The 23,540-nt window shown below is 41.4% G+C and overlaps 3 protein-coding genes across 3 annotated transcripts; 1 reads left to right on the top strand and 2 right to left on the bottom strand.

Annotated features, from left to right (window-relative positions):
* Nucleotides 1–2,329: 2,329 nt before the first annotated feature.
* On the bottom strand, nt 2,330–21,734 carry LOC307044225 (NLR family CARD domain-containing protein 3-like). The gene is given in 9 exon segments (XM_079689307.1): nt 2,330–2,656; nt 2,659–3,179; nt 3,306–3,352; nt 9,480–9,647; nt 9,786–9,959; nt 18,484–18,657; nt 19,442–19,615; nt 19,697–21,500; nt 21,641–21,734. Coding segments are annotated over 9 exon segments (3,207 nt in total). The 5' UTR covers nt 21,678–21,734; the 3' UTR covers nt 2,330–2,548.
* LOC307042899 (uncharacterized protein) lies at nt 11,244–18,150 on the top strand (the record flags this gene model as incomplete). The annotated part of the gene is made up of 3 exons (XM_079687058.1): nt 11,244–11,287; nt 12,151–12,308; nt 15,998–18,150. The coding sequence occupies 3 exons, from the start codon at nt 11,244–11,246 to the stop codon at nt 16,909–16,911; spliced, it is 1,116 nt and encodes a 371-aa protein (XP_079543184.1). The 3' UTR covers nt 16,912–18,150.
* Nucleotides 13,084–15,145, bottom strand: LOC307044243 (general transcription factor II-I repeat domain-containing protein 2-like). Its single transcript, XM_079689329.1, has 2 exons — nt 13,465–15,145; nt 13,084–13,268 (listed from the first exon to the last, which is right to left on the bottom strand). The coding sequence occupies exon 1, from the start codon at nt 15,072–15,074 to the stop codon at nt 13,488–13,490; it is 1,587 nt and encodes a 528-aa protein (XP_079545455.1). The 5' UTR covers nt 15,075–15,145; the 3' UTR covers nt 13,084–13,268; nt 13,465–13,487.
* Nucleotides 21,735–23,540: the final 1,806 nt, after the last annotated feature.

Below are 23,540 nucleotides of genomic sequence, written 5' to 3'. Positions count from 1 at the left end.
AAAGATTTTTACATTTTGATCCACTGATTTACAGACTCAGAAACAAAGCAGATGATCAGGTTCTATTTCCTCAGAGCAGAGCTGAGAAAAGTTGTTCTCAATGGTGGAGAAGCAGCTTTGTGAATTATATTCATTAACAAACAAACCAATTTATTAACCTCTTAAGCCCTTAGCCTGTTTTTCAGGTTTCAGGCTCCAAAATGCCACTAACACAGCAAAGACTATATCTTCACTTCTAAAAGGGGTACATTAATAATCTTTTCTCTCAAAGCAAGGTTACATCTGTGAGTTGGATGTAGAAGTGTCAGAATCAATATAGATGTTTTTATTTTAAAGTAAATTCAGATGGAACATAGTAAAAACATGTATATTATAATGTCCACCTAAAAAGAAAAACATTACTTATAGTAAAAACCACCCTTGAATGATGGGTTAGTAGACTAAAAGCTTTAGGAATCCAAACTATAACATATAATAAGTACCCTATATCAAGATTGATGCAAAACAAGTGAAATTCGACCTTTTTAGAGAGATTTAGAAAAATAAAGTCCAGGCGGACTCACCTCTGGGTAATTTGGGAACCATCAGTTCCATTTGACCTTTTTCACTGCAAAAAGCATTGTATTACTTTGAATTATCACTATAGGTATTCATTCCATCCAAATACATTATTATTATTGTGAAAAAATTAAAAATTAAAAAATGTAAAAAACATACTCTGTTATCCTCTTAGCCCACTTTCTCCCCACAATGCTAACAGTGAGCTTCTGGATTAGCCCCGAGCGAAAAATGCTAACCTATTACTGCACAGAAAATCACTCCTAGCTCCCTTATTATATCCCAGCTGCACATCCAACACATCGTTTATGATCGTAAAGACACAGAATCTAACGGTGCCCACCTCAGCACTGAAAGATACAAACTCGCAACGTTATCAACAAAAATGTAAATCAAAACAAGTGGCGCTAGGTAGCTACACAACGCTAACATGGCTTACCTTCGTCTTTGTCTGGTCTAAACTGATCTTCAATGGCATTAAAACGATAACAACGACGATGTAGTTAATCCATAGGTTAATATCCAATGTGTCTGTGTCCCCTTTGAAATGTTCTGATAATCTATAAGCAATAAAACTGCAATTCCTGCTTCCTTACGTAGTAAACAATAAGTAAAGTCTGCTGCGTAATGTGCTTACGCCGGCTGGCATTCTTCATACTTTACGCAGGACCATATCTCTGGAACCCATTGGTCGATTTGGGTGATTTACACCTTTTTCTTAACCATTACATCCAATAGAAGCAGTTCCCAAATCCACGTAAACATTACCATTACGGACGTAATAGAGAAGCAAACGAAGCACATCTGAAAGTACAAGCCTGGACGGCAAAACTTTATACTGTGGTGACCACCTATTTAACCACTGGGACACAATTCAAACTAGGAACTACAGTTGCGGTTATTGTTCCCACACGGACATGTTATGGGTTACTTATATATAGTGTGTGCCCTCTTGGCTCTCCCTCTTGTCGACCCGGGCTGCGACCCGACAACATGTCCTTTGCAGCTTGTTAATAAATTACTATTTCTGCACCTTCCTTGCACCGCCTCTGACTCCATATCCTCGGCACTACAATACCCAGTATATTGCCATAAATATGATGGTGGATTATCAGTAAAAATGTCTATGTGACACAAAGACATTGGATTAACCTTGAGCGGCGTTTTTTTTCCGGTGAACACAACTTTTGATCACAAATCAAAAACGGTAAGACGTAATTATTGTAATATTTTTTAAACTGGATGTTGTTTACTTTCTCTTTTCTGGCTGATAGCTCCGCAATTCGGGCTCCTACAGTGATGACATTACATGTGTGGAATCTGTGGAGTCTCAGCTTTAATCAGATATCTTGTTTGTGCAGTGAAGATAAGTAATAAGGGCATTGCTACCGTGAGTTATATATATTGTTAGTTAGTTGAGTTTCTTACCGTTAAAAGGGTAATGAACATTAATAGTTTCATAAATGTTAAGAAGCCCTGAGACATAGTCTCATAAAAAAACGGTTCTGTTTCTAATATGTCTACATTTAAAAATGTTTTATTAAAATGTTCGACTCGTGTTTTTCGATATAGCTTTCAAAGGTTGACGCTGTGCATTCTGAATTTTTGGTAATTTGTATGTAGAGCAAAGTATTGAAGGGAAATAAATGTTTACTGCACAATGTAGAGATACAGTGTGTGTTTTGCATCCTTTGCTCTTCCCTCAGCCTCCTCTATTACAGTAAACTCATCAAAAATTAATGCAAAACAGAAGCGTGCACCGACACAAAAACCAGGTTAATATGAGTTTTATTTGCATTGAAAATGTTAAGAGACATTTAAAGGTAAGCTCTGTAGTTGGAGTGTATGTGTAGTTCACATTATACAGAGGGGGATCACAGTCGATTGGTTTAGATAAGTCTCTGAAAATGGTCAGACTTCTTATCAATAGTTCAGAAATCATGTTATAATGAAGTAAAAACCCTCAGACTCAGGTTGGTACTAACTAACATCAGCTGTGATCCTGAACAGACTGAACTCTCTGGGCAGCAGGGAGGAAGCCTCTGGAACAGGAGGAGACTTTTCCTCCTACAGAGGAACCAGACACACTGATCCAGAACAAACTGCAAACCCAGCATAGAGAGGTTCAGTGAATGTGGTTCTGAAGGTGTGGAGGTGGATCAGTGTGTCAGAGGAGACTCTGTAGAAGGAGAGAGAGCCAGCAGGATGATCCAGATACACTGCTACTCTACCAGAAGAGGAGGAGGAGGAGGAGGAGGAGGAGGAGGAGGAGGAGGAGGAGATGTGCGTTACTGTCTTATTGTTAACGACATCGTAACCATTACCAGAGCAGTACAGACTCCAGGACTGATCATTCCCTCCAAACCAACAGTCCTCTCTCTCTCCTCTCCTCCTGATTCCTCTGTAAGTCACTGATATATCAACATCTCCTCTCCACTCGACCTCCCAGTAACAGCGACCAGTCAAAACTTCTCTACACATCAGCTGATGATAGTAATCAAATCTCTCTGGATGATCAGGGTATGGCTCCTCCTCCTCCACACGTGTCACCTTCCTGTTGTCCTCAGACAGTTTGAGGTTCCTGTGTGCTGTGTTTGTGTTGAGTGAGAGTTCACAGGAATCTGAGGAGAGGAACAGCAGCAGTTATTCATCTATCAGCTGTTCATTTATTGACACTTTGATGATGAAGGTTACATTTGAAGATGGTGGCTGCTTTGTTTTCATGAATCAAATTAAACCACACTCACACTTCCTCAGACCGGGTCTCAACCATCGGACTCCAGCAGGCTCCATCCTGAAAGAAGGGGGGGGGGTCAGAGCAGCATGGAAACATGGACATCAATCTCAAACACAGAGCTTTGTTATTCTCTAAAAAAATGACAGAGCACCTATTATTAATCAGCTGATATTGTTTTAAGTCAGCCGAAAATCGTATCATTAGCCGATAAATAAAGATTATTACAGTTCTCTTTAGGTGCGCCGGTGAAGATGGCTGCATTGTCTTTGGCTCCTCTCTAACTTTGCCTTTTTCTTGTATTTTTCCAGTGTTTATTTACTTTTTGCTGTTTGCTTTTGACCTGGTCCGCAACATGTGAGCCGCCGCACCAACTCTGCGATACAATATAGCAGAGAGGAACTTCTACAGATCAGAAACTTTGTGGACAACAGCCCACCGTCAGACAATGGAGATTCGCCATGGCTACCTGTTGCTGTCCTACCTGAGAGACGCAGGAGGAAGACAAAGCGAGGGTCCCGGGCCGGGCCGCTGGTCAGACTGAGGAAACGAGAAAACCGCCCCCGTCTTCCGAGTATTCTTCTGGCTAATGTTCAATCCATTGATAACAAACTAGATGAACTCAGAAATCGGATTGCTTTTCGAGGAAAAGGCCGAGGTCAACGCTGCCTGTAAGGATACACCATTCAGCTCACTGTCTGTTTCTACACGGACCACTATTGCGGTAAGCATGTTGTAACTTCCGGTTGTTGTTGTCATCTCCGGGTATCCCGTGTGCCTGTTCTGTTGCTGATAGCTTATTATCTTAAACTTAATCGATCGTTTTAAAACTCTTGATCACGGCAACTGCCTGACGTTGTAATCACACGTTACTACAGCTTAAGCACTCACAAACTCTCCTTCTCTTAGCGACTGTAACTCCACAGTTGCCTACACTCTTTTCGGGTTTGCTAACGGTAGCTACTTTAGCTTGATAGCTAGCCATGGCTCTTTCCCCACCCTCGGGTGCTATTTCCTGCTCTAACTGTCTCATGTTTGGTTACTCCCCTACCTCCTTTACTGGTACCGATACATGTGTTAAATGTAGTATAGTTGTTAGGTTGGAGGCGGGAATCATAGCCATAGAAGCCCGGCTCCGCATCTTAGAAAATAACTCAGCTACAGTAAAGCCCATGTTAGCCGGTGCGGACCGGCAAAAGGTAGCTCCTCTTAGCCGTCCCCCGGCAACTCCCGAGCAGCAGGGAGAATGGGTGACTGTTCAGAAGGGGCATAACGCGAAACCCGCAGGTCCCCACCAACCCGTTCACGTATCTAACAGATATTCCCCACTCAGCGAGACACCCGCTGAGAAGCCAACTCTGATTATTGGTAGCTCTATGAGACACGTGAATTTAGAGACCGAAGCGTCCACAGTCACATGCATTCCGGGGGCCAGAGCGGGCGACGTTGAGGCGCATCTTAGACTGCTGGCTAAAAATAAACGTAAATACAGTAGGATTGTTATTCACGTCGGTGGTAATGATGTTCGTTTACGCCAATCAGAATGCACCAAACTTAATGTGGCTTCGGTGTGTAGTTATGCTAAAACAATGTCGGACACCGTAATCTTCTCTGGTCCCCTCCCCAATCTGATCAATGATGACATGTATAGCCGCATGTCATCATTTCAGCGCTGGTTGTCTTGGTGGTGCCCAGCAAACAATGTGGGCTTCGTGAATAATTGGACAGCCTTCTGGGGAAAACCTGGTCATCCTACTTTGGAAGGTGCAAATCTCATTTCGGCAAACATTTCAGGGCTCTGTGGACTTAATCCATGACAAACTGGAGTTGAGACCAGGAGGCGGAGTCGCAGTCTTACACGCTTCTCTGCGCTCTCTCCTAGGCAGTCATCCATAGGAATCCCGAACCCAATAAAATACCCAATATTAACGGTGTGTGTGTCTGCCCAAGGACAATTTAAGGTAAAACCTAATAGAGGTGTCATACATAATAACCTAATAAAAGTAAATGTAACAACTACTACAGTGCAACAAAACAGGAAGATTAAATGTGGTCTCTTAAACATAAGATCTCTAGCATCTAAAGCAATACTGGTAAATGATTTAATATCAGATTATAATATTGATATATGCTGTCTCACTGAAACTTGGTTGAGACATGAAGAATATGTCAGCATAAATGAGGCCACTCCACCCAGCCATATCAATACTCATATTGCCCGAGGCACGGGCCGAGGAGGTGGAGTTGCAGCAATCTTTGACTCAAGTTTACTTATCAATACTAAACAAACATTAAATGATACCTCCTTTGAAAGCCTCATTTTCAGTCTTACGCATCCGACCTGGAAAACTTTGCAGCCAATCTGATTTGTTACAGTGTACCGTGCACCAGGTCCTTATTCAGAATTCTTATCAGAATTCTCTGAGTTTTTATCAGCTTTGATTCTTAAAACAGATAAAGTAATTATCGTAGGTGACTTTAATATTCATGTTGACGATGATAAAAATAGCCTTACTGTTGCATTTAACTCTATTAGATTCTGTTGGTTTCTGTCAGAGTGTAAATAAACCAACCCACTGCTATAATCACACTCTTGACCTTGTTCTGACTTATGGTATTGAAATTGAGCAACTATTAATCGAACCGCATAATCCTGCTTTATCCGACCATTTCTTAGTAACTTTTGAAGTGCTGTTACTAGACTACAAAGCATTAGCCAAAAGCTCCTGCAGCAGAAACCTATCTGTTAGTGCTATAGCCAAATTTAAGGAAGAGATTCCACCAATACTTAACTCGATAGCATGTCTGCATGTAGGGGAGGAAACTTATACAAAATGTACACCACCCCAAATTGATCATGTTGTTGATAGTGCTACAGATGCGATGCGAATAAAATTAGACACTGTTGCTCCTTTGAAAAAGAAGAAAATAAAACAACATAGATTAGCTCCATGGCATAATGCCCAAACCCGCAAAATAAAGCAAAAGTCGAGACAACTTGAAAGGATATGGCGTTCCACTAAACTTGAAGAATCTGGTTTAATTTGGCATATTACACTCAATGAATATAAGAAAGCACTGCGTAAAGCGAGAGCAGCATACTACTCTTCATTAATAGATGAGAATAAGAATAATGCAAGATTTGCTCGACTGAGCCTTCTATTCCCATAGCACTCAGTAGGAATGATTTTATGTGCTTTTTTAACGATAAAATTGTTACTCTTAGAAACAAAATCAATGACCTCTTGCCTTTGACCAGTATAGTGTTATCAACAGCTCCCGGAAACGTAAGTTCTAATATTACACTAGATAGTAAACTAGAATGCTTTTCAGCCATAAACCTTGAACAATTAAATTCAATGATTCTCTCTTCTAAACCATCAATGTGTATCTTAGACCCGATTCCAACTAAGCTGTTAAAAGAAGTTTTTCCATTAATTAGCACTTCTTTATTAAATATTATGAATATGTCTTTATTATCAGGCTATGTTCCACAATCATTCAAAGTAGCAGTGATAAAACCGCTTCTTAAAAAGCACAACCTCGATCCAGAGGTTTTAGCCAACTATAGACCTATTTCTAATCTTCCGTTCCTCTCAAAACGTCTTGAGAAAGCAGTCGCAAAACAGCTGTGTGATTACTTAAGAAACTATGATTTATTTGAAGATTTTCAGTCTGGCTTTAGAACACATCATAGCACAGAGACAGCTCTGGTTAAAGTCACAAATGACATTCTAATAGCCTCTGACAAGGGACTTGTCTCTATTCTTGTCTTGCTCGATCTCAGTGCTGCATTTGATACTATCGAACATGATATCCTATTGCAAAGACTAGAGCACTTAGTTGGCATACAGGGAACTGCTTTAGGCTGGTTTAGGTCCTATCTATCTGAACGCTCTCAGTTTGTACGTGTCAACGATGAATCTTCCATGCAAACCAAAGTTAGCCATGGAGTGCCACAGGGCTCAGTGCTTGGACCTATTTTGTTCACATTATATATGCTTCCGTTAGGCAATGTTATAAGGAATCATTCTGTAAACTTTCATTGTTATGCGGATGATACTCAACTATATTTATCAATCAAGCCTGATGAAATTAATCATCTAAATAAAATTCAAGACTGCCTCAAGGACTTAAAAACGTGGATGACCTTACATTTTTTGATGTTAAACACGAACAAAACTGAAGTTATTGTACTTGGCCCGAAGAATCTACGAAACAAATTATCTAAAGATATACTAACTATGGATGGCATTAATTTGGCCTCCAGTGAGACTGTAAGGAATCTTGGTGTTATATTTGATCAGGATTTATCCTTTAACGCCCACATAAAATCAATTTCAAGGACCGCCTACTTCCATCTACGTAACATTGCAAAAATCAGGCATATCTTGCCTCAAAACGATGCAGAGAAACTAGTCCATGCATTTGTTACTTCAAGGCTGGATTATTGTAACTCCTTATTATCAGGGTGTACCAAGAAGTCAGTCAAGTCGTTTCAGCTGATTCAAAATGCTGCAGCTCGTGTACTAACCAGAGTTAGGAAAAGGGACCACATTACTCCTGTTCTGGCTGCCTTACACTGGCTCCCTATAGAACACAGGATAGAATTTAAAATTCTTCTTCTGGCCTACAAAGCCCTTAATGGGCAGGCGCCATCTTACCTTAAAGAACTCATTATACCCTACTGTCCTACTAGGGCATTGCGTTCTAAGAATGCAGGGTTGTTGGTTGTTCCTAGAGTCTCTAAAAGTACAATGGGAGCCAGAGCCTTTTCTTATCAAGCTCCACTTTTGTGGAATCAGCTTCCAGTTTGTGTTCGGACGGCAGACACCCTATCCGTTTTTAAGAGTGCACTTAAGACCTTCCTTTTTGATAAAGCTTATAGTTAGGGCTGATTAGATTCAGCCCCTAGTTTTGCTGATATAGGCTTAGTTTGTGGGGGGACATCTTACTTCTTCCTTCTCTCTGTCTATACCTGTGTACTCTCATGTTCCCATTAACCCAGCTTCCCCAAATGTCTTTCTTTTTGGTGTCTATATACGCCGGGATCCGGAGTCATGGATGATCCTGCGGGCCTGTGTCATGGATTGCGAGTCCTGGATCTTGAGTCGTGGCTGTGGTCCTGGATCATAAGTCCTGGATGGATATCCTCGTGGATTCATCTTCCTATTATACACACATGCATTTCCAAACATTTGGACTACCTATGTTGTAAATGTATTATCTTTTCAATTTACACACGGCATCTATTGCACGTCTGTCCGTCCTGGGAGAGGGATCCCTCCTCTGTTGCTCTCCCTGAGGTTTCTCCCATTTTTCCCTTTAAACTGTGGGGTTTTCTCTGGAAGTGTTTCCTTGTACGATGTGAGGGTCTAAGGACAGAGGGTCTAAGGACAGAGGGTCTAAGGACAGAGGGTGTCGTATTGTCATTCTGATATTCTGTACAAACTGTGAAGTCCACTGAGACAAATGTAACATTTGTGATATTGGGCTATATAAATAAACATTGATTGATTGATTGATTGATTGAACGGGACGTTAACAACTGTGACATGTTCATTTCCCCAGAGACTAGGCTCAACCCCGCAATCCCGGACTCCGCCATTGTTCCTGACGGATTCACTATATTTCCCCAGGACCGGATAGTTAACTCGGGGAAAAGTAAGGGAGGCGGTGTGTGGATCATGATAAACAATAACTGGTGCACAGATGTGAGGATTATATCTTCAGACTGTTCCCCTCATTTAGAGCACCTCATGATCACATGCCGGACTTTTCCTCTGCCAAGACAATTTTCATCCGTTGTGATTACAGCTGTGTATATTCCGCCTCACGCTGACAACAACACAGCACTCGCTCAGCTGTTTGGAGTGATTGACAGGACGGAGACTTCGAGGCCAGAGGCGGCTTTGATTGTTGCCGGGGATTTTAACACCGCCAATATGAATTCTGCCAAGATACTTTCAACACATCAGCTGCTCGACGCGCGGCAGAAATACACTGGACCATGTTTATTCCCCTTTCCGACATGGATATAAGGCTCTTCCTCTCCTTTGCCAATTCGGCAAATCAGACCACTTCTCACTGCTGCTGCTGCCTGCTTACAAGCAGAAACTGAAACGGGACAGACCGGTGACACGGAGCATACAGTGCTGGAGTGAGGAGTCAGACTCGTTTATAATACCTGAGAGTGTCCAGTCTCCAGAGAGGATCCTCCAGTCCAGCAGAGAGCACTTTCTCTCCTGAGTCTCCTGGATGATTGTAGCTCAGGTCCAGCTCTCTCAGATGGGAGGGGTTGGATCTCAGAGCCAGATAAACACAGCCTTCCACTGAGACCAGACAGCCTGACAGCCTGAACACACGCAAAATAACATAACTAAATAAACTTGGCAGGTTGGATAACATATAAGAAAATGCAATATTGTGCAGGTTACATGTATATCCATTAATGTTAATCCCAATTTAAGTAGCCATGTTGATGAACTCTGACCTGAGAGTCTTCAGTTCACAGTGTGGACTCTCCAGTCCAGCAGACAGCAGCTTCACTCCTGAATCCTGCAGGTCGTTGTTACTCAGGTCCAGCTCTCTCAGACTAGAGGACTGGGAGCTGAGGACTGAGAACAGAGCTTCACAGCTTCTCTCTGACAGGTCACAATAACTCAGTCTGAAGGGACAAAAAAATATATATTAAAAAGACTCTGCATTTACAACATATAGGAGAAACAAAGTGTAACATTTGGTCCGTCATATTTATTACGTAATCCCCTAAACACCATTATTTCAACTGACCGAGATCATTTTTGCTTAATAGTTGGATTTAATGCAAATTTTATAATAAAATTGCAAAAATGTAAAGTGAATAAGATGTGGATATAGGTAGATATAGATAGGGTTTTGCTGCACTGTAAAAAAAGATCGTAATTTCACAGGAAATAACTGTACATTTTTATAGTAATTATCATGTTTTTTTAAATAACTTGCAAAATCCTGTAAAAGGACAGATATTAACTATAAATTAACAACTCAAAACATTATTTTAAGTATTTTGACAATAACAACAAATAACCTTCATTTCCTTTTTTTTTTTACAGTAAATGTACTATATAATATTTACAGTATTTTTGCACTTTCAGAAAATACATGCAGATGTACGTAAAATAAAAAGTATTATCCGTAATTAAATATGTAACTCGTAATCTAAAAGTGTATTACTATTATAAGACTTAAAGATATTTCTTTGTAAATTTTAAGGTAAACATAAAACTGTAAAAAAAAGCGTCAAATAAAAAAAACGTAAAATGTAAGTAAAACATTTTTACATAAATCATTTTCTCAATATTCGATTGAATCCACCACAAACACAAAATATCCAATGTTGAAACAAAAGTAAATAAATATGTTTTCATTAAATTCCTAACTTACTATATTGTAAACATCTACAGTTGACAATATCATTAAACAAAATAAAAAGCATAGAAAGTGGAGAAATCTCTACAGGGAGGACCAAGGTTGAAAACACACACTGTTATTTACTCAACAATAAGTCACAGTTATCCTTGTTTTATTTATGTGTTCTGTTGCTGTGTATTTTTTCCCATTGTTCGTCAATATACAGTAATAAACCTTAATTTTACATTATAATGTATGGTTTTCGGATTCTGGCCGACAGCCAGAGCTACGGCACTTGAAATAGAATTCAGCCAAAACACGGCAGACAAGTCAGGCATGTTTGGAATGAGCCCACAACACTCCTGATTGGTTAATATAAACGTCATCGAAGAAACCTGCCAATGACAACTGTCTGCGCCTCTCGTTCACATTTGAAACATCCACCGTCAGTTTGAGCGGGTCTCCTCCGGTGTCCTCCAACTGGAGCTACAGCTGTCTGTCTGTGTGTTTGCTGCAGGAGTTTATGGATTAATATCGGGATCTTTTTTACACGTTAAATATGAGCATCGGGACGTCAACAAAGAACACAAGACTTGAGATCTGGTGAGTCCTGCAACTGTAATGGAGTGAAACATGTATTTAGATAATCCTTAGTTTGTGAATGTTTTATTATTTATTTAAGGTTACGTTTCTTCTTCTAGTTAGCTGTGTTTCTTCCCGTTAAGTTGGTATGCATCATTAATTGGTTGTTAAATGTTAAGAAGCCCTGAGATGCTGTTTCTTGCAAGATGTTGCGTGGGAAACCTAGCTTAACAGGTGGCTGCTAACGTTAGCTTACAGTTTATTGCAGTGCTGCCCCCCCCCCCTTCTCGTCTCCAACACGGGAGAATTACACATAAACATGCAGCGGGGTGTCACAGTGTCGCCAAGTTTAATGTAAAGTTTCACAGCTTTCTTACAGCAGAATCTAGTTTGTTAATGTTCACTAGCCAACAGCTAGCATAGCATAAAAAGCTAACCGCTAACGTTCGGCTAACTTGCTAGTTAGCTCTGCTCTATATATTACAAGCTAACATGACTAGCTAATGTCACACTGTGTGAACTAACATAGTTTTTGTATTACTACATCATACATGCTTGGTCCAAATCACTACTCAAATTAATTATTTTTAAGTATAGTAAATAAACACTCAGCCATGCATGAAATAACATAGCAAAATAATACGTGTAATGTTTGACCCATGTTGTGCCTTAGAAGTGTAGTGATAAAAACATGATTTTTATTCAAAAAGTAAGAAAGGGAAAAATTAGAATTGGTGTTGATCCAAAACAGGTTAATTGAGGAATACCTGGAATCCTGAATGGTTAAAGTAATTTATTGCAAAGATATTTACAATTAAATCTAATTCGGTTCACTTTTGACATATGTTGGTTGTATGTTGTGTAACAAAGGGTTAACATAACAGCTGTGATGTTCACTCTTTTGACCAGTGGACAGTGAGGACTAAGAGAAGATGTGATGGCTTTGTGTGGAAAGCTGCTGACGCCAGCCTGTGTCCCTCATCAGTCTCTCCAGGCAGCACCCAGCTATTCTTCCATCTTGCAGATGGAAAGACTTTGATATGTGAGTAATAACTAACTTGTGTCTAACATAATATTGAATGTGGTTTAGTAAAGTATTTCAAAATACCCCACATTGTACAGGACAATCAGAACTTGTTCAACAAAGATCATCAGACAATTGTTTTGTTTTTGAGGTACAGCCGCAGCAGAGAGTCTGAGTTTGAAGAAAACACTAACATTTTATTTAGTGTTGTTTAATCAATCAATATTTACTGGTCTTAAATTTTCTCACCGGATTACAAAATGCTCGAATTTGATTGTACAGGGACATTATGCAGATTTAATCACCTGAAGATGAAAATATAGATTCAGCGATATGTACCATTTGAAGGAAATAGACTGTTAGTGGTATTGACCAAAGCTCCGCAGCTGTAGCTAGCTAGACGCTGCTAATGAAAACTCAAGTTCTCCATTTGTTGGTTTTTCTTTTTGATTAAGAATTGACCGAGCATATCTTCCTCTTCGAAATCCCAGAAGTACTTCGCTAACACGCAGTGCCTGGGAGGGTGCGTTTGATTGTTCCCACCCTTACTTCATTTATGGACTAGGCCAGGGGTGTCCAAACTTTTTTCACTGAGGGCCACATACAGAAAAATATGCGAAAGGTTGGGCCACTCACTAAAGTTAAGGTATATCGCCTCACCTCTAGTGTATTAACAGTAATAAAAATCAATCAATCAAATGTAGGTAAATCATTCTTGATAATTTATTATACTTAAAGAAAAAATTTATACATCACTTCTTTCTATGTATGGGTATTCAATTATCTATTTTCAAATAAAATCAATCAAATGTAGGTAAATTATTCTTGATAATTTATTATACTTAAAGAAAAAACTTTATACATCACATCTTTCTATGTATGGGTTTTAATTTTTTTTACAAAAAGGGTTGGCAGCTCATTCTCAAAACTGCAGCCTCAGATTGCTTCTTTGTCAGGATGGGGACCCCCTTCACAGCCCTGTATAAAGAGGGAAAAATAAAAGGACAAGGGAAAGGGTAGGCTTTATTTAACCTAGTTATGCAAATAATTTATTGCGGTTGTTAACAAATCAGCTAACGTTTTTTAGAAAAAGGTTATCAACTTTAATTGACTGAATTTATTAAGTAATTGGGCTTTTGAACACATGAATACTGTGCAATATATTTTAACTCACCTACAATGGGAACAGCGTTGCACTTAATGGGAGCAGTGATGCTGCGCTCTGGACTGAAGGATGGCTGGCAGGTCAGGAGTAAGTTTGGTGGTTGAGATGCGAAGGACATCACCGAGATGGCTGTCGGTCATTTTGGTTCTCAATCTGCTTTTGTTCAGAGTTAACAGAGAAAATGTTTGCTCGCATATGTATGTTGTGCCAAACAGACTCGTCATTCTTTTTGCGTGGCGTCGCATCAGAGGAAACTTGGCCTTTTCCAAGCTCTGGTAGAAGTCGGGTAGGGAGAGGAGCTGATGTTGATTCTTCAGAGAATCATCACACTGCATTTCGATGAGTTCTAATTGCAGACTCTCTTCCACTTCTTCTGCATCCATCAGGAAGGGAGTTGAGAACAGCTTGATTTCTTTCTCAATGACAGAAAAATCTTGGAAGCGCTGATTGAATTCTGTCATAAGAGTTGTGATCACAGACACATATTTCCCCTTTTTAGCAGAGAGGTCGGCCTTTGGATGAGCACATTTGATTTCGGACAGCGTAGGGAAGTGCGCAAGGTTGAAGTTGCGTAGTTGTGTCTCAAAAAGACGAAGCTTCGCACAGAATGCTTTCATGTGTGCATAAAGTTGTGGTACAAGCTGGTCTTTGCCTTGTAGGCTCTTGTTCAGTGAGTTAAGATGACCAGTAAGATCAACTAGAAAGGCCAGGTCTGCCAACCATAGAGGATCACTCAGTTCATGAAGAGGTCGGTCCTTCTTTTTCAAAAACTGGTCAATTTCTGATCTCAGGGAATAAAACCGCTTCAGCACGGAGCCGCGACTAAGCCAGCGCACATCACAATGATAGAGTACGTCCCCGTATTCAGCATCGACATCAGATAGGAAAGCTTGAAATTCTCTGTGGTAGAGCCCTCGTGCTCGAATTATGTTGACAGTTTTCACAACTGTGGTCATCACATCGCCAAGCTGGACTGTCTTGGCACAGAGAGCTTCTTGGTGGATGATACAGTGCAATTTTACAGCCTCGCCTCCACTCTCTCGCACCTTGGCGCACACCATAGATGCCATTCCTTTGCGCTCGCCTGTCATAGCGGGAGCCCCGTCCGTTGCAACTCCACACAGCTTGTCCCATTTAAGTTGCATCTTGTTAATTGCACCTGACACTGCTTCAAAAATGTCCTTACCCGTTGTTGTGCCCTTTAGACTCCGAAGATCAAGCAGCTCCTCCGTAATGCAAAAGTTATCGTCAACTCCCCGCAAAAAAATTAACAGTTGTGCGGTGTCTGTGGCATCTGTGCTTTCATCACATGCAATCGAGTAAAAATCAAAAGCACAAGCTTTATGTGACACTTGATTTTGTATGTTAGCTGACAAGTCTTCGATTCGCCGCACAATTGTGTTTCTGGACATGCTCACGTTGTTGAATTCCTGCATCTTTTCCGGGCACATTATTCCAGCGAATTTAATGAGGCACTGTTTAACGAAGTCACCGTCTGAGAAAGCTTTCCCGTGGCGCGCTATGAGTTGAGCTACCTCATAGCTAGCTATTGTAGCATTTTCTTGTGTTTTGTTAGCACGGTAAAAGTACTGTTGTTGAGCCTGCAGGTTAGCTACCATTTGCTTGACTTTCTCCTCTCGCTCAGCAGCAGTGTAGGACGTGAAGGTCGGATGCTTGGTTTCGTAGTGTCGTCGTACATTTATTTTATTTAACCTTTATTTAACCAGGATAGGTCTCATTGAGATTAAAAATATCTTTTTCAAGAGAGTCCTGGCCCAAGAATGGTAACAGCACAGTTTCAGACAGTTTTACAGTTACAAACAATAAAAAAATAAAATAAAATAAAAACATTGTACTCTTTCATCACTGCAACCGTTTCATTGCAAATCAAACAGACACATTTCCCCCTGACTTCTTTGAAGAAATATTCATTTTCCCACTGTGTTTGAAATGTTCTGCATTCACTTGCTATCTTGCGTTTCTTTGGTTCTGCCATTTTGTCGTCGCGGATTTTTTTAATTTTTGTGGAGAAGCTGCATTAGGACTGCAGCTAGTGAGTAGCTCCACCTACTGGTCAAACTAAGAACTACAATACAGTCAAGTGCAAGTTTCATGTGTGGGCCACGTTCTATTCTATTTTTATAATTTGCTGCGGGCCAATAAAAAATGGATCCCGGGCCGCAGTTGGCCCGCGGGCCGTACTTTGGACACCCCTGGACTAGGCCATGTTAGACAAGCAATCCAGTGGTTAGTTTTAGGGTAAGCTCCATTGTTTTATTTTTTATGTATTCACTTTAAGAGAAAGGGATTTCAGAAACAAGTCTCACAAGTTTGTCTCGAGGTAAAATTAACAAAAGCTAACCGTTGTTAGACTATGTTCCCCCCGTGTGTGTGTGTGTGAGAGAGTCAGTCAGTCAGTCAGTCAGTCAGTCAGTCAGTCAAAGGTCCATCACACAAGATGTCGGGGATCTATTGGCAGCTGCTGATAATAACATCCATCATTATGGTTTACTAATAGTTATGACTTCACTTCCTCCTCCAGCACCAGGACACAGCAGGAACCTACGCCAGGATCCTGTTTGTGGACTTCAGCTCTGCCTTCAACACCACCCTCTGGCTGGAGGCTGCGCTCCATCAGGACCAGAACCTCTCTCCATCAGGACCAGAACCTCTCTCCATCAGGACCAGAACCTCTCTCCATCAGGACCAGAACCCCTCTCCATCAGGATCAGAACCTCTCTCCATCAAGACCAAAACCTCTCTCCATCAGGACCAGAACCTCTCTCCATCAGGACCAGAACCTCTCTCCATCAGGACCAGAACCTCTCTCCATCAAGACCAAAACCTCTCTCCATCAGGACCAGAACCTCTCTCCATCAGGACCAAAACCTCTCTCCATCAGGACCAGAACCTCTCTCCATCAGGACCAGAACCTCTCTCCATCAGGACCAGAACCTCTCTCCATCAGGACCAGAACCTCTCTCCATCAAGACCAAAACCTCTCTCCATCAGGACCAGAACCTCTCTCCATCAGGACCAAAACCTCTCTCCATCAGGACCAGAACCTCTCTCTATCAGGACCAGAACCTCTCTCTATCAGGACCAAAACCTCTCTCTATCAGGACCAGAACTTCTCTCCATCAGGACCAACACATCTCTCCATTGGAACCAGAACCTCTCTTTATCAGGACCAGAACCTCTCTCCATCAGGACCAGAACCTCTCTCTATCAGGACCAAAATCTCTCTCCATCAGGACCAGAACCTCTCTCTATCAGGACCAAAATCTCTCTCCATCAGGACCAAAACCTCTCTCTATCAGGACTAGAACCTCTCTCCATCAGGACCAACACATCTCTCCATTGGAACCAGAACCTCTCTCCATCAGGACCAGAACCTCTCTCCATCAGGACCAAAACTTCTCGCCATCTCTACAAGGCCCGCCCCCCCCCCACTGACACTTTACCTCAGCCACAGCGCAGACTATGCATTACATAATATGGGGCGGTTTTGGCGTAGTGGTTAGAGAATCCCGCCTCGGCCGCCACTGCGTCAGGCCGTTGTGTCCTTGGGAAAGACACTTTACCCGCATTTGCTCCTGTGGGTATTGTCCACAGTAATGACTCTTACATGTCTAATATGTGTAATGTGTATTTGTAAAGCGCTTTGAGCAACTGTAAAAGCACTCTAATAAAAAAATGTAATTTATTATTATTATTATAATGGAGATCACAGGATGGTAAATAATGACATGTTTAAATATTGCTTACTGCACATATTTTATATTCTATCATTTATTTCGATTTAAATTACTGCTTTATTTTATTGCTATCTTACTATATTTTTATTACAGTGTTCTTAATATAGTTCACTATCTGTGTGCCTTTTTTTATTTTTATTTTTTATTTGTATGTATATACCACGACACCTAGTCAAATTCCTCGTACGTGTGAACCCACCTGGCAATAATGATTCTGATCTTTTTGTCCTCTAGGTTGCACTGCCACGTCTACAGCAGCGCAGAATGGACAGAGGAAACATGATTGGGCCTCAAGTTCTTTGCAGCCAATATACATTATCCTACAGACTTGGGATAGGAAGGTGAGTGAACAAGTTATCCATTGGTTGGAACCTACATCCCCATTGTTAGACGTACTAAATCCTGCACACTGCTCCTTCAAATGGACATATGTTGCCATTTTGCAATTTCTGTTATTTTCTGTTGAGAATGTTTCAAAGTAATGTTAAAAAATTCAACTTACTTTTTGTTTCTACTGTTTATAAGTATGGTGTTTAAATATGAAATGCTGTATTCATTATTTGTACTATAATTCTACAAATATTTTTATATGTTAAGTTTTTTTGAGTAATTGTTTCCTACTGAACATTTTGTGATTTTATTGAACCTGTTTGATTGGAAAATGTTAGAAAAAAGCTGTAAAATAACAGTATTCTAGCTGTAGAACTTTAGGTTCTGTATTTATTTTAGTGTTTGATCATACAAATCTAATAAACAAAATGTAAAAAACAGTTTTTCTCATCAGAACTTTGTTTAAGGTATTTGAATGTAACATTTTAAGACAATGGATTTTGAAAAGAGAGGAAAGTTTCTTCTAAAATCTTTAAGGACAATTTCTGTATATTAATTGCTTTTGCACTTTATTTCAGTTAAAGTATTTTTACTTTAAATTTTTATGGTTTTTGTTTGGCAGCCACTGCTGCCAGTACTTGGACCGTTTTTTTACGAGTTTTTTTTTTACAGTGTGGGCAAAACAGATGAAAAGCCAAAGTAAATTATAATCTATAGGCTGTAAAGATTGGCCAATCACATCTTATTGAATCAAATATTTGAGTAAAGAAAACATAGAAATGTATCCAGTAATCATGAATGTTATTTTAGCTTAAGCTTTAATAAAGTGACTAGCAGTTCAATACCATGTTTTGAAAAACATACTTTCCCCATGGGCTACAGCAGACCAACATATACATATTTATTCAGGAGGTAACTTAATGTGTTGATGAATCCTTACCTGAGAGTCTCCAGAGTACAGTGTGGACTCTCCAGTCCAGAAGACAGCAGCTTCACTCCTGAATCCTGCAGGTCGTTGTTACTCAGGTCCAGATCTCTCAGACTAGAGGACTGGGAGCTGAGGACTGAGGACAGAGCTGCACAGCTTCTCTTTGACAGCTCACAATAACTCAATCTGAAGGGACAATAATCAACAAGAAGAAATCTGCATTTATCGTTCCAAAAAATCACAGTCCCAACGCTATATACAGTATATGGGGAAGAACAGGATGAACCAAGGTCCATCCCAATTATAAGATACTTGTCTGTTCTGATTTTTTTAACTGACCACGATAATGTTTGTACAATTCTTGCATGTAAAGTCACATTTTTAAATTGTGGCGAAAACTAAAGTGTGAAAGTAAAGTCCATTCATCAGAGGCAGAATAAAATGTGTCTAAAATGCTTCATTCACAGGATCTAAAAGTTGACTAGACATAACCATCTAAATATATTTGGGAAGAGACCATTTAGAAGACTGACTAATCCTGACCTGAGAGTCTCCAGAGTACAGTGAGGACTCTCCAGTCCAGCAGACAGCAGCTTCACTCCTGAATCCTGCAGGTCGTTGTTCCTCAGGTCCAGATCTCTCAGACTAGAGGACTGGGAGCTGAGGACTGAGGACAGAGCTGAGCAGCTTCTCTCTGACAGCTTACATACACTCAGTCTGAAGAGACAATAATCAACAAGAACAAATCTGCATTTATCGTCACAAAGCTATAAATATGTGACAGAACAGGATAATCCAAGGCCCATCGCCATCATAAGATACTCGTCTGATCCCATTTTCTAACTGATCACAATCATTTTTGCAAACTTCTTGGATTTAAAGTCACATTTTTGAAAATGTGGCAAAACTTAAAGGTGAAGACGTAAGTGTTAAAGTAAAGCCTAACAAAATTAGACCGAATAATCCTGACCTGAGAGTCTCCAGAGCACAGTGAGGACTCTCCAGTCCAGCAGACAGCAGCTTCACTCCTGAATCCTGCAGGTCGTTGTTACTCAGGTCCAGCTCTCTCAGACTAGAGGACTGGGAGCTGAGGACTGAGGACAGAGCTGCACAGCTTCTCTCTGACAGGTCACAGCCACTCAGTCTGATGAAGGAAAGAAACATAATATGTTAAAAAGATGAGCAGAACATGTAAACCATGATATCTGAATGTTTCTGTACTCACAGAGCCTTCCTGGAGGCTTTGACCACTGGCAGCAGCCTCAGAAGAGCCTCCTCTGAAGCAGAGTATTTCTTCAGGTCAAACACGTCCAGATCTTCTTCTGATGACAGTAAGATGAAGACCAGAGCTGACCACTGAGCAGGAGACAGATTATCTGAGGAGAGACTTCCTGAACTCAGGGACTGTTGGATCTGCTCCACTAGAGAACCATCATTCAGTTCATTCAGACAGTGGAACAGGTTGATGCTTCTCTCTGGAGACAGATCCTCATCCATCTTCTTCTTGATGTACTGGACTGTTTTCTTTTTGGTCTCTGAGCTACTTCCTGTTTCTGTCAGAAGACCACGTAGGAGTTTCTGATTGGTCTGCAGTGAAAGACCCAGGAGGAACCGGAGGAACAAGTCCAGGTGTCCGTTTGGACTCTGTAAGGCCTGGTCCACAGCACTCTGGTAGAGATGTGTGAGTTTAGGTTTGTCTCTGAAGGCTTTAGGACGCCTGGAGGTTGTTGGTTCTTCTGACAGCAGGTTGACTCCAGAGGTGATGAAGGTCAGATGGACATGAAGAGCAGCCAGAAACTCCTGAACGCTCAGATGGACGAAGCAGAACACCTTGTCCTGGTACAGTCCTCTCTCCTCTCTAAAGACCTGTGTGAACACTCCTGAGTACACTGAGGCTGCTCTGATATCGATGCCACACTCTGTCAGGTCGGACTCATAGAAGATCAGGTTGCCTTTCTCCAGCTGCTCAAAAGCCAGTTTCCCCAGAGCCTTCATCATCTTCCTGCTCTCTGGACTCCAGTGTGGATCTGTCTCAGCTCCTCCATCATACTTGATGTTCTTCACTTTGGACTGAACCACCAGGAAGTGGATGTACATCTCAGTCAGGGTCTTGGGCAGCTCTCCTCCCTCTCTGGTTTTCAACACCTCCTCCAGAACTGAAGCAGAGATCCAGCAGAAGACTGGGATGTGGCACATGATGTGGAGGCTTCGTGAGGTCTTGATGTGGGAGATGATGGTGCCGGCCTGCTCCTGATCTCTGAACCTCTTCCTGAAGTACTCCTCCTTCTGTGGGTCAGTGAACCCTCGGACCTCTGTCACCATGTCCACACACTCAGGAGGGATCTGATTGGCTGCTGCAGGTCGTGTGGTTATCCAGAGGCGAGCAGAGGGAAGCAGCTTCCCCCTGATGAGGTTTGTAAGCAGCACATCCACTGAGGTGGACTCTGTGACATCAGTCAGGATCTCAGTGTTGAGGAAGTCCAGAGGAAGTCGACTCTCATCCAGACCGTCAAAGATGAACACAACCGGGAACTGATCAAACCTGCAGATTCCTGTGTCTCTGGTTTCAGAGAAGAAGTGATGAACAAGTTCCACCAAGCTGTACTTGTTCTCTCTCACCACATTCAGCTCTCTGAAGGTGAATGGAAATATGAACTGGATGTCCTGGTTGGCTTTGCCTTCAGCCCAGTCCAGAGTGAACTTCTGTGTTAAGACTGTTTTCCCAATGCCAGCCACGCCCTTTGTCAGCACTGCTCTGATTGGTGCATCTCTTCCAGGTGAGGCTTTAAAGAGGTCTTCTTGTCTGATGGTTGTTTCTGGTCTGTCTGGTTTCCTGGATGCTGTTTCAATCTGTCTGACCTCATGTTCATCATTGACCTCTGCAGACCCCCCCTCTGTGATGTAGAGCTCTGTGTAGATCTGGTTCAGAAGGGTTGGGTTTCCTGCTTTAGCAATGCCCTCAAACACACACTGGAACCTCTCCTGCAGGTTAGACTTGAGTTCACGCTGACACACTCCAGAACGACTTCCTGAATGAACACACAACAAATCAGATCAATGAGTAAAATACATCCTTAAAGAATGAGGATCTGAATATACTTTGTTCCATCTCTTGAGACTTTAGTCAACATTTATCCAGCTTGTTAAATCTTTATAGAAACCCTCTTACTGCTCTGCAGACGGTCAGCCAGCTCCTCCTGCTCCATGCTCCTCAGGAAGTGCAGTGTGATGTTCAGAAATGCCTCTCTGCTGCTCCTCCTCTGCTCTTCATCCTCACCGTCCAACACCTCCTCATCATCCCTCTGACTCTCTAAGCATTCTGGGTAATCTGAACTCAGAGCCTTCTGGATCTTCTTCAGCTCGTTCTTCACAAAAGTGATGATGTTGTCCTCCAGCAGCTGGAACAGAATACATGAACAACACAATCAAACTAAAGGCACCAAACATCAGATCCATGTTGGACAGACTGACCATCCACTGATCTACAAAGTGCATCATGGAGTTGACTGTGAGCAGAACAGATGTGAAGTAGCTGTAGTTCATGTACAGACCATAAATGTGGAGTCCAGCTGTGTCTGATGCTGCTGGGCAGACTGACCTCTGGGAACCTCCGAGCTCTGCTGGTCCTCTCTGTGAGGAATCATGAAGAAACAACTCACATTATCTCCGTCCATACAGAGACACACACAAGGTAAAGGTCCTTGAAGTGACTTCCTGTAGCAGAACATGTACATGTTTACTTCTCCTGCTAATCCCAAAGAGTTTGGTTTTCTGCTGTAGAATCATACCAAACTTTGTCAACCACGGAAAAAAGCTGATCCGTTCAAATAAAAATGAATCACAAATCACATACGTATGTACATATCCATGTTTAGCTATGCACACGTATACCGTTAAACACACACAAATTGGTACAAAGGTAAAAGGACAGTGATATCATTCAATTCAATAATCGATTAATATTCGCCAGGGCTGTCCGATTTTCAAATTTGATCATGTTCAGTTTCTGGCATCCCTAATTCAGAAACAGGTTTATTGCCAAGTTGGTGTTTATGGTGCTTAAAGCTTTAAAACCTGATACGCCTTATAAATGATCAAAGCTGCTTTTATTAGAAAGGAACCAGAGAAGTGTCTCACCAAGAAAATTCAACAGAGCCACACTTTCTTAGCTGGGTCAATACAACCTGAAAGCAGAGCAGCAGGTACCATGAAGGGGGTTATCAACTTTCAATCCCCACCTTTGACCAACAGAGTGTCGTCCATCTTTGAAGTGCATAGGTTTGTCCATAGACCAGTCACTCTTCATGGACACACAGCTGGGTTCAGGTTCCTCCAGCCTCCTCCTGAAACATGAGAAACAAACAGTTAGGAATCTGGACCGTCACAATGGTCCTAAATACTATTCACATTATCATGTGTATAAACAAGGACCATGCATACAATCAATCAATCAGTTTATTTATATAGCCCAATATCACAAATGTTACATTTGTCTCGGTGGACTTCACAGTTTGTACAGAATATCAGTATGACAATACGACACCCTCTGTCCTTAGACCCATCGTTTTGAGGCAAGATATGCCTGATTTTTGCAATGTTACGTAGATGGAAGTAGGCGGTCCTTGAAATTGATTTTATGTGGGTGTTAAAGGATAAATCCTGATCAAATATAACACCAAGATTCCTTACAGTCTCACTGGAGGCCAAATTAATGCCATCCATAGTTAGTATATCTTTAGATAATTTGTTTCGTAGAGTCTTTGGGCCAAGTACAATAACTTTAGTTTTGGTCGTGTTTAACATAAAAAAATGTAAGGTCATCCACGTTTTTAAGTCCTTGAGGCAGTCTTGAATTTTATTTAGATGATTAATTTAAAGAGAGGGGCGGAGTTGTCAACTGATCACCATCTGGTGGTGAGTTGGGTCGAGTGGCGGGGGAAGCCTCTGGATAGACCTGGTAAGCCCAAACGTGTAGTTCAGGTGAACTGGGAACGTCTGGAGGAGGCCCAAGTTCAGGAGGCCTTCAACTCACACCTCCGGTGGAGCTTTTCGGGCATTCCTGTGGAGGT

This window comes from Notothenia rossii (genome assembly GCF_949606895.1).
Source record: "Notothenia rossii genome assembly, chromosome: 6".
NCBI lineage: Eukaryota > Metazoa > Chordata > Actinopteri > Perciformes > Nototheniidae > Notothenia > Notothenia rossii.
The sequence above is the reverse complement of the archived record's forward strand: the minus strand, read 5'-3'. Positions and strand labels throughout refer to the sequence as shown.